This window comes from Protopterus annectens, chromosome 2.part0, assembly GCF_019279795.1.
Source record: "Protopterus annectens isolate FY-2018-M chromosome 2.part0, PAN1.0, whole genome shotgun sequence".
NCBI lineage: Eukaryota > Metazoa > Chordata > Ceratodontiformes > Protopteridae > Protopterus > Protopterus annectens.
In genome coordinates, this window is record NC_056728.1 from 1374053936 (window position 1) to 1374065955 (window position 12020).

The window sequence follows — 12020 nt, forward strand, 5'->3', positions numbered from 1 at the left end:
TGTAATGATAAATCCTTTATCTCTGCTAAGTGAGAGATATGTATCTATATTACTTGCTGAATAGTTACTCCACTTTGCAGAAGCCAATTCAGAGTCCTTTTTCTCAAACACAGAGACAAACGGATGAGGAGGCCTCTCGGGAATATGTCATCTCTAAGAAATTTAAGAACACTGCTTAGCTTTGCTTGCTAAGATGCTTGCAAATGGTGAATTCCTATCAGAAATCACAATTAGAAGTGCTGTGATCCAAAATTAGGCAGCAGACACAGTGAAAATATCAGAAGAAATGTTCTGTAGGCAGCAGCATTTGATGGGAGAAAAGTTAACAACTAAGAATAAGGCATAAACTGCATAACCAATAAAAAAAAAATCAAACTACAAGCCTGGATTCTTTCTGTAACAGACAACTTGCAAAAACAAAATGCACAAAATAATGGACTGCCCTCACTTTTTATCAATGGACACATTACCATATGTTCACTTGTGTGCTAACTGGGGAACAAAGAACAAATGACTGCATGAACTACCACTGCAGTACAACTTGGCATTATGGACATTCAGCTGCAGGAGATGAATGATATCCTTGAAGATAGCCTAGGGCTTCTGATTTGGCAGTATTTGCAATGATTAACCAGAAAAAATATACTTGTAGAGGAAATAAGGCAACCTCTGCTCTTCTTTAAAAAATATTTAATGATCCACCACAGGACAGTAAAACGCCATCCAGGAGCACAAAACCACAGCAAAGGCAGCAACAAAAAAGAGCAAATGCTCTTTTTTGTTGCTGCCTTTGCTGTGGTTTTGTGCTCCTGGATGGCGTTTTACTGTCCTGTGGTGGATCATTAAATATTTTTTAAAGAAGAGCAGAGGTTGCCTTATTTCCTCTACAAGTATATTTTTTCTGGTTAAGTACTGCTTTTTATACTTGTCTCCTTTTTGCTAGTATTTGCAATGATCCCTAAACAGAGGGACATAAAACTGTATCTTTCACACAGTTTAAAGCCCCAAGAAGAATGTTTCCAATTATCATTTATCCAGTTGGGCATATTTTATATATATATATATATATATATATATATATATATATATATATATATATATATATATATATATAAACCATCACTTTAACAGTTAAGTATCTAGCTAAGAGACATACAGAAAAGGATCAGCTAAAGAGTATGATGCCAACCTAACAGGATTCGGATCAGAAAGTCAAATGTAGAAAGGTACTGCATGAGTGAAAATACAAAGACACGCATGTAAACATCATGGTGCATCAGTTAGTACTGCTGCCTCAGTGTGCCTGCTTCTCCAGATCAGTGCTCGGCTACAGTATCTTCTTTGTGTAGTTTACACATTCTCCATATACTCACATGAAGTTTTTGTTAGGTGTGCTGGTTTCCTCCTACATCCCAAAGACATGCAGTAGGGGAATTTACAACACTCAACTGGTGTGTGCTTTTTAAGAGTGAGTGAGTGTGAGTGTGTGTGTGTGTGTGAGTGTGAGTGTGTGTGTGTGTGTGTGAGTGTGTGTGTGTGTGTGTGTGTGTGTGTGTGTGTGTGTGTGTGTGTGTGTACGGATACTTTGATGGGCTGGCACCCATTCAGGATGAGTTTCGATGCCTTGTCCTCACTGAATTTGGAACAGGCATGGTCTTTCCTGATGATTCTGAATTGGATTCAAGTGGATAAATGGCAAATTAATGAATGAATAAGGTCTTCATGAATCATACCACAGCTAAACCAAGTCTGTCAGATTCAAAATGGCAATTTCTGTAACATTCTCAATTTTTTAGGGAATTCAGTGACTTCCTGACACAGTAGATACGATATGGCCCAGAAGTGGAAGCAAGCTACATCTGGGATATTTGCACTCATGTTCCAGGGTATGCATTTCTCGTCTATTCACAGAATCGCATGCATCTTTGTTTTGATTTTCCATCAACTATGAGAAGCTAACTCCTCAGTAAGAGATGGCAGTATAACAGAATGCTCACCAAAACAATATAGACACACAATCAATCAATACTACTGCGGTAGTGGTGCTGCGGCAGCATAGTCGCCTCACAGTTAGACGTTGCCCGTTCGATTCTCAGTTAGAGCATCTTCTGTGTGGCGGCATGCGTGAATGGGCGTTCCTTCGTTGAAGGTTGTGTGTTAGGCCTGGTAAGCCAGCACGAAAAATCGAGTGCCACTCATTAGCGGACTGGAGTTCCTCTGTGGCGACCCCTAACCGAAACTGAAAGACACAACAACAACAACTCAGGAGAAATTATTTAAGAAAAGTATACTTCTCAGGACCACCTGAAAAAACAAGGAACTGTGTTTAGGACAACTAAACAGATGGTGTTTTGATATTTAATAACATGCGGATTGGATCAGTGATCCTGAGCAGAACACTGAAGCAAACATATACTTCTCATACATGAGGACTTCTGTCTCACAGTGAATAATGCATACAACCAATAGCGTGCAGGCTTTAGTAACAAATGTTGACAACAAAACACAGTATATGTCTCAAATGATATAACTTTTCTATCCTGCAGTAGTGTCCAGCCGAGCCCTTATAATGTCCAGAATCTGGACTGGAACCAGTGAAGATTTGTTCAGATTGATGGTGATGCCCAAACTGTTCACTAGCCGAAGGAAGGGGCCCCTGGCTTGGCAGAGTAGATGCTCTGAAGGGGCAATCGTCCAGGAAAGGAAAGACCTGAAAACCCTGAACCCTCAGGTGAGCTGCTACAACTGCCATTACCTTGGTAAACACCCTGGGGGTTGTGGTGAGACTAAAGGGAAGGGCTCTGAACTGATAATGATTGGCTCCCAGCCAGAAGTGAAGAAACCTCCGGGAGCGCCTGTCCATTTTGATGTGATAGTACGCATTCTGGAGATCGATCGAGCACATCAAGTCTTTGGCTTGCAGAAAGGGCAGGATAGATTGAAGAGTGACCATCCGGAACTTCGCCTTGGCTGCTGACAGGTACAACGCGGACAGATCCAAAAGTGGTCTGAGGTCTCCCGTTTTCTTTGGCACTAAAAATAACCTGGAATAAATGCTGGATCCAGACTAGACTGGGGGGACCGGTTGGATGACTTGCTTCTTGAGCAGCTTTCTTATTTCTAGCGCTGCTTCCTCCCGTTGCGCGGCTGGGACGTTTGGGAGGAACTTGTTCGGATGGGGAGGTTCCTTGAACGGAACAAAATATCCCCTGGATATGATTCGCAACACCCAATCATCTGTTGTAATGGACTTCCATGCTTTTGGGTGTAGCAACAGGCAATCCCCGACTGCCTTCAGAGATGAGCAGTCGGGCAACCCCTCAGGGCTGCTGCTTGGGTTTCTCCGAGAAGGGTTCTAGGGACCCGGAAATCCTAGGACCCCCTCTGCCTCTAGGGTGGCGTCTGTCGTAACCCCCTCTGTCTCTGGGGGAAGGAGAATCCTGAGCGTCCCAGGAAAACACCTGAGACTTCCAGAACCACACCTTCTTCGTTCCTCGCTGATTCCTGGAAAAGGATCTTTGAGGAGAAGAGAAGCGGATCCCGACGGGCAGAGTCTTCCCATCCTTCTTGCTCTGTACCCGTGTTTGTTTCACCGATTTCTCGAAAAGGGAAGAACCATCATATGGGGCATTGGTGAAAGACGCCTTGAAGGGCTCTGAAAATTGACACAATCGGAGCCAGGCGTGACGCCTGATGGCAACACCTGTCCTGGCTGCCCTTGCGACTCCCTCTGTGGCATGAGAGAGCAGTCGCATGGACGTATTGGCAACCGCTTTGAGAGTGGTCATTCAGGGGGAGAACTTCTTGTCCTCCGCCGACATGGACTCTGGGGTTGACTCCGTGACTTCCTTCACAAGATCTCTCTGGAGTTGAATAACGTGTGCCATATAGTTCAGTGGCCTCACCAAGAAGGTCGCTGAAGCAAATACTCGCTTCCCAAAATGGTCCAACGCCCTTGATTCTCAATCGGGGGGATGAACCATGGAGCTCTCCTGAGCAAGCTACTTATCATCATTGTATCTACTGGGGACCTCTTGTTCCACTGCATCCTATCTGATGAGGGGACTCAAGACTTTCTCGGGGCACTTGGGAATGGGCTCTATGGTGTCCGTCTCCTTCCATGTCCTAGGTGTTATGAGATCCACTAAAGGATCTGCAGGAGGGGACGCCCAAGAGGTAGATGGGGCCCGAGCCGAATGCCTCCAGGAACACAGACTCATCTGAGATCAGTTTTGGGGCAGACCAGCCCCCTTTGGCAGAGGAGCACCATAATGTCTCCAAATGAGACATCCTCGGGGGGGGGGGGTGTGAACGTGGGGAACCTTCCCCTTCCTCAAAGTCCATGTCTTCAGTGAGGGACTCCGAGGAAGAGTCCAAGTGCCTCCTCTTACACGTTTGTTTGCGAGGCACCTCCTCAGGGGGACTCTCTGGGGAAGACTCACAAACCTCTTGCTGTTCCGTCGCCGTAACTTCTTGGGGCAATGCGACTACGGGATGTCCCTGAGAAAGCAAGACAGTCAGAACCACACTCCAAGCCAAGGGGGTCTGGACAGAGTCTAAGGACAAGATGGTCAGAGGTCTCGACCCTGCGAGAACCCTCTCCACCACGTCGAATGTTGAGGGGGAACAAACCTCCTAGAAAGTACTTGTGGGGGCCGTTCCCCCCTGACCCAACAGGGTAGTCAGAGCAGAGTCTCCAGGAGCCGAGATGCTGAATGGGATTTTCTGCTCGGAAGGGCTCGAAGCAGAGAGCACCCCCTCGGATCCGACCCCCGAGACTACAGCTCCAAGAACTCAGATCCGATCCAGTCAGATCCGACAAGCTCAAGGCGACAGACGGCACCAAGGTACATGGTACGGTCAGCACCGACTCCTCGGATCCAAAAACTCAGAAACCATCAGTTGGCTCAGAGAAGGAGTTATTGGTTGGAAAAAAGGTTGCAAGGAGCCCCCTCCAGAGGGAGAGGGTGCCGGCAAGACCCCCATCTGGATCTGTGTGTGGATAAATCTCAGCATCATCTTGTCCATCTCTAATTTGCTGAGACTCCGGGTGGAGCAGGATGGCGTCACCAAAACTGGTCGGGAAAGCCGGTGGGGGAGAGGCTCTAGAAGGGAACTGGCTACTGGTTTCCCCGGGCTTGGGGGAAAATCTAGATGAGTGCAGCTGAGGAGACCCAGGCCTAGCAGGAGGCCCTGATTTGGGTGGTGGACCCGCCTACGACAAGCGGTCGGGGGACTGCTTGCGAGACAGGTCTTTTTTGGACTTGTCCCTTTCCCTGGGACCTCTTGGCTGGAGTGCGAGTCCCAGAGGCCAGGGAACAGGAAGAAGATGCAGCAGCCGCTGCTCCCCCGGGGAAGCAGACCTATAAGGATAAGCTTGTATTGCCTGTCCTTAAGTGCTCTGGGGTTGAACCCAGCACAAATAGGACAGGGGGACTTGAGATGGTCTGCACGCACAGTGTGGGGCCATCAGCTGGGGAGGGCTTATGACCACACTCTGTGCATTTCCTGAAGCCTGCTTCAGGAGCTTCTGCCATCCCTGTACCAGGCCTACGGACGCACAGACACACACAGAATAGAACAGATTAGTACTAGGCTAACTGCACTTGTGAGCCATTGCTCAGACACAGCTCCACGTGGTCCTGTTGAATCTTCCTGACTACAGAGAACTGAAAAAAAGCGACTGCTTTCCTGATTAAGTATCCTGCTGTTTTTTATATTTGTTTTACCTTCTACTGCTTACCTAGAGCAAGCTTTAACTGTTTTCATAGTTATTTACTGCATTTTTTATTATCTGCACTTAAAAGTACATTTTAGTCGAAATTAGTCTAATTCAAGTCGAAAAGTGTTTGTTTGCTGTTTAATTTAATTGTTTGGCTGCCCACTAAAGTGTGCTAGCCTGTACTACTGACTTATTGACTTTATGCATTTCTGTGTGTTTCTATTTAAAAACAAAAAAACAAAAAATATTCCTTGTTTTCCTGCCTCTCCTAAACTAGTTAGACCAGTTTACAGGCCTTGCTGTATCCTGGGCTGTGTTGTAGTTCCTGTGTTGTCCATTGCCTTACTTGGATAGAAGGAAGTTTCTTAGCTCACCAGTGGGAGTGGGGAGCCTTGAATAGCCTACCTGTCCTTGAGGGAAGTGACCTCAGCACAAGAAGCTGTAGTAATTGGTCATTTTGGACCATTTCTAGCTCTTTGAAGTTCCCTGGTTAAAATCTGCCTCTGGCATTTTTTTGAAGCCATATTGCTCAGACACAGCTCCACGTGGTCCTGTTGAGTCTTCCTGGCTACAGAGAACTGAAAAAGTGACTGCTTTCCTGATTAAGTATTCTGCTGTTTTTATATTTGTTTTACCTTCTACTGCTTACCTAGAGCAAGCTTTAACTGTTTTCATAGTTATTTACTGCATTTTTATTATCTGCACTTAAAAGTACATTTTAGTCGAAATTAGTCTAATTCAAGTCGAAAAGTGTTTGTTTGCTGTTTAATTTAATTGTTTGGCTGCCCACTAAAGTGTGCTAGCCTGTACTACTGACTTATTGCCTTTTCTGCATTTAGCGGAGTTGCCACTAGAGCACCATCGGCAGCCGTTAAACAAGGTTAAACTATTTCTGGCTCCGTAAAGTCTGCTCTTCATTTTTTCCCTTAGAACTGCTCTACTTGTAATCTAAACAGTCTATTCTCTATCTGTAAAGCTCAGCATTTGTTCCTAAAGCATTTTTGGTCAGGTAAAGCACTTCTATATTATACAAAGTACTTCACTAGCTTAAAACCCCCTTGAGTACCCACTTCCCTATAGGTCCTTTCTGACTCAGTCACACAGCAAACTTTTTCATTTCTTCTAGCATGTCAAAGGGTCAGTTGCTAGCGTCCTCTCCTGCTCAGCTGGTGAATCTGGGAATAATGAGGCAATGTTACAATTGCCTCATGTACACAGACAACCCTCTCCTCCTCCCACAAAACACAAATACATGCGAGATGCAACTATATAGCCAAACTGGAGGCTGAGCTCTCTCAACTCAGGACTGGCAAAACCAGACAGGAGGAGAAGGTAACCACACACACCATAAACCCAGTCTCACATAGAACTATCACAACTACAAATCAAACACATAAACACACAAAGACATACTCGGAGGCACTGATCAAAAATCTACCAAAACAGCAGAGGCCTCCAAAGCAGACACCCAAACAACTGCCACCTCATGACATAACACAAGCAACACACAGATCACAAAGTCAGTGTGCAAATCAGTCACAGCCCTTAAGGCCAAACACAATGCCAGACACACTTTTCATAGGTGACTCCATAGTCAGACACACTGACGTCTCACTCACCAGACTAAAAAAGGAGAGGGTCACAGTAAGCTGCCTGTCGGGCGCTAGAATCCGCCACATAACACAAGAACTCAGGTCACTCCACAGCAAGTACAAATATGACTCAGTCATTGTCCATGCCGGTGTGAATGACCTGAGACGTACCTCCCTGGACTGCATGAAGAGAGACATAAAGGAGCTCTCAGATTATGTAGCCCAGGCTGGTATGACCCTGACCCTGAGCAGTATCCTACCTTCACCAAGAATGATGCCACAATACAGAGACAAAATGATCAGTTTTAATAATTGGCTTAATTTCTGGTGTCATTCTAAGGGGATCCAATGTCTGTCTGCCTGGAATGACATGCTTGACAAGCCATGCTGCTTTGCAAGGGACGGCTTGCACCTGTCACCCCTGGGTTTCCGGATATTGGCAAAGGCTCTTGCCACCCCCATAGTGCCTTTTTTAGACAAGGCTCAAATTCTAAACCCACCGCCCTAGAAAACAATAATGCAAAAAGCTAAGGGTAATGCTGCTCAATGCCAGAAGTCTAAATCTCAAGATGCACGCCCTCGAAGCCCTCCTCAGTATGGAGAACATCGATGTCTGTGCTGTGACTGAAACCTGGTTCAAGGCTCCTGAGAGCACCCCGGCACTATCAGGTTTTACCTCATATCATGCGTTCCGGCCCCAAAACCCGGACCGTACCACAAAAGGAGGGGGTGTATCCATATTCATCAAGGATACCCACACCTCCAGGCTGGTGGCAACTCACGAAGCATCAGAGACCATTCAGGTGCAATTAACCATAGGCAAAACTGCTCTACAGTTTGTAGCATGTTACAGGCCACCCTCTCAAACTCAGGAACCACACACAGCCTTCCTGAAGACACTGGAGAGTATAAATGTCTATCCAAACACCATCATATTGGGTGACTTTAACTACCCAAACATAGACTGGGAACATTACTCAAGCCCCAATACCCTAGCCCAAAGGTTCCTGGAGTTCATAAACTCAAATGCTATGGAACAACGTGTCACCATTCCCACAAGAGGTGAAAATAAACTAGACCTGATCATCACAAACATGGGGACAAAATGCTCCACACCGGAAGTATATCCCTCATTGGTGAGATCAGACCATAAACTAATCTCACTGGAGATCCACATCCCCCCCCCCACCAAAAAGACCACAGTGAAGAACTTCTCAAAAGCCAACTTCACACTTCTTAAGACTGGTGTGGTATCCTTCAAGGCCCCTGAGCCATTGGAAACCACAACCCACGCTGCTGAATCCCTAACAAATGCTTTCTACAAGCAACTCCAGGATTGCATGGATCAAGCAATCCCAAATAAAATCAAGACCCTTTCCACCAAAGGCAAGCGCCCGATCTGGTGGACCCCAGCCATAAACAAACTTTACAACAAGAGGAGAAAGCTACTACAAGATAGAGCAAAATCCCTAAAAGGGAAGACATCTCTGATCAATACTAGTAAAAAACTACGATCACTCATAAAATCATCCAAGGCCAACTTTGAGAGAAAAATTGCCAAGGACTCAAAAGACAATCATAAGGCCTTCTTTAGCTATGTTAGAAATCTGGGTGGAAACTCCCAGATATGCTCAGAATTAGTCCAAAATGATACAAAAATCACTGAACCCACAGACATTGCAAACATACTGGCAGACAGGTTCACTGAAAATTTCTCCCCTCCCCCCCCAAAAGGAGAAATATCTATCCCAGCAGAGTGTAGCCTCCCAATCATCTCAAATGCCCAGGTGAGAGCTGCTCTCTCTAAAGCTAAAAACACAGCATCAATGGGACCGGATGGTGTCCCCGGCTGTGTGCTACACGAACTCAATGAGGAACTAAACCTACACATAAGGCTGCTGTTTAATCTTAGCCTTACCACAGGATACGTACCCAAAGAGTGGAGTACGGCAACTGTGGTCCCACTCCACAAAGGCGGTGCTTCTACGGACCCTGGTAATTACCGCCCCATAAGCTTAACAAGCCTGGTCTGCAAAGCTATGGAGAGGATCATAATGGAACTCATAAATAAAGACATAGGGGACCTACAGACATTGGATCCTACCCAATTCGGCTTTGTCAAGGGCAGATCATGCCTCTTGAGCTTGGTCGACTTTTTTGAAACAGTCACCAAGGCCATTGATGAGGGTAAGGCAGTTCACACAGCCTACCTTGACCTTGCAAAAGCTTTCGACACAATACCCCACTGGGGTATCATAGAAAAGCTCACCAGCTTAAATGTAAACCCATATGTCACAAGATGGGTTGCAAACTGGCTCAAGGACAGAACCCACAGGGTTAGAGTTGCTGGTGCCATGTCAGACTCCAAGCTGGTCACAAGCGGTGTCCCACAAGGCTCAGTCCTGGGCCCCCTCTTGTTCGGCATCTACTTTTCAGAAGTGCAGGCAAACATAGGAGGATTGTGGCTGACAAAGTTTGCAGATGACTGCAAACTGGGCGCCATAGTTGAAAATCCATCAGACACAGATATCCTTCAGAGATGTCTCATAGAAACGGATAACTGGTGCCAGAGCCATGGCCTTAAGCTAAACGCCAAAAAATGTATAGTCATACCCTTTGGTAAAAACAAGGTAACCCCAAGTTACCACATAGGTGGCAATCCATTAAGCACAGAAGAGGTTATCAGGGACCTGGGGACCCAAGTTGACAGTAACCTTTCTTTTGACACTCACATTGCCAAAGTGGTTAGGAGGACCTTCTACATTGCCCACCTGATTATGAAGGGATTCACATCCAGATCAAGGGAGGTCATTGTTCCCCTGTACTCTTCACTTATCAGACCAATGATTGAGTACAATGCCCCATTCGGAATGTATCTTACCCGACACCTGCAGCAGCTCGCTGGCTCTGTTCAAGAGGAATCTTGACCAGTGGATGGGAGATTGTAGGTTTACCCCGGGGATCATCTCTGTATCACTGCTGGACAGAGGCACGGCAAACTAATGGGTATAGTATTCTTCAACCTAAGGGGTGGTGAAAGCCACACAACTCTGGCTAGGCTTATAAATGCCCTAGGGCAGATAGCCTAGTATGAACCTATGAACCTAAGCCTAGCCAATTATCCCTTGTGAGACTCAAACCCTCCACCTTGTGTCTGTAAGGCAAACACCTTAACCATTAGGCCACTCTCCCAACCCTTATAAGAGAATCAAACGCTGCATCTTGCGTTTCTAAGGTAAACACCTTAACCATTATGCCATCCTCCCACCCCGACACACACAGAGACATACAGACACACACACACACACACCCACACACACAGACACACACACACACATGTGCTCTTTAAGAAAGTTAAAGTAAGGAAGAAGAAAAAACTTTTTTGTCCGACCCAGATGCGGGAAGGAAAGAAAGATATAAAGTAGAGAGTAAGATAGAAATTACAAAGTTTTCACACACTTACGATACCCACAAAACTGGAATTTGGAACCACGCTTGTACCAACGCTGTCAGCAAACGAGATCTGAAGGGAGACAGGGGGCATTATGGATAAGGAGAGGAACTTGGAGCTCAGATCCATAGCTGGAAAATGCGGCCGTGTTGGATCCGATGTGGATCCGAAACCTACAGGTTGAAGACCAAATGAAGTAAACTACTTCAAATTACACTTTTAAACCAGAAACTAGATCCCACAGGTTGGAGAGCAAATGAAGGCAACAACATCAGATCATCTGTCAAGAAAGAATTTTGAACAAGGCAGTAGGGTAACTATATTTTTGTACTGCAATTTAAGATGATGGTGATGTTTGCATCTACTGTAAGCAAGAAGAGACAGAAGTGAAGTCTTAAGAAATTCTTTCACAAAAAACACTCATAATACTAGTGATCCCATTTGCAGGACCTGCTGAAGGTGATGCAATTTTCTAAATTCAGTTGTTCCATATTCATATTAAAGCTGTTACATCAAGTAGAGTATAGATTTTACATTGCCACCTCCTTTAGATACACACCATTAAAGAAAGACGATCAAAGAGAGTCTGCTCTAGGCCAGTTTCATGGGCTCCCTCGGATCCTTGAATGGTAGGCGACAACTGCTTAGGATCGCCAACAAGAATAAGTTTCTCGCATTCAAACCTGTGATAATAAGTGGATGAAGAATTAATAAATGAAAAAAATAATATCAGAGTAATGTTTTGTAAAGATGTGGTTTTCATATATTAAAAGATTAATAAAAGTTTTTGCAGACCTCTTTAGATCATTTTTTTGGCAATTTAATTAAGGAATATCAGCAAATCATAGGATAACATGTACCTGGATCATGAACGAAAAACTTAAAAGGAATTTCTTTTAAATAATGAAAAAAAAGAAGTTATGTCTTACCATAATGTGTAATTTCTGTTGTTGATCTTCACATATCCTTGACAGTGGGTTCGGTTCTGAACCCTCGGAACCGACTCGGCCATTTTTTAAGTCCCCGTGCTCCAAAAACTCTCAAACTCAGCTCTTTGCACAGTGCTCCTCACCAAATTACCTCAGATTAAGCTTGCATAAGATATTGACAGATAAGCACTACCATAAAAGGAAGAGGAGGAGAGAACTTTATCTGAATCTAGAGTAGAGGACCTCTGATGCTGCGGGTCCGATCCATCCCAGGAGTCCTTAGGATAGGGGGAAGGGGGGGGGTATGCCACAGGGCAATGTTGAAG

At 45.2% G+C, this 12020-nt stretch overlaps 1 protein-coding gene across 1 annotated transcript in view; it reads right to left on the reverse strand.

Annotated features, from left to right (window-relative positions):
* ZGRF1 (zinc finger GRF-type containing 1) overlaps positions 1-12020 on the reverse strand; it is a 2981513-nt gene that overhangs the window by 514646 nt on the left and 2454847 nt on the right. Inside the window, 1 exon segment of the mRNA XM_044061551.1 lies at positions 11325-11448. Coding sequence (XP_043917486.1) covers positions 11325-11448 — 124 coding nt within the window.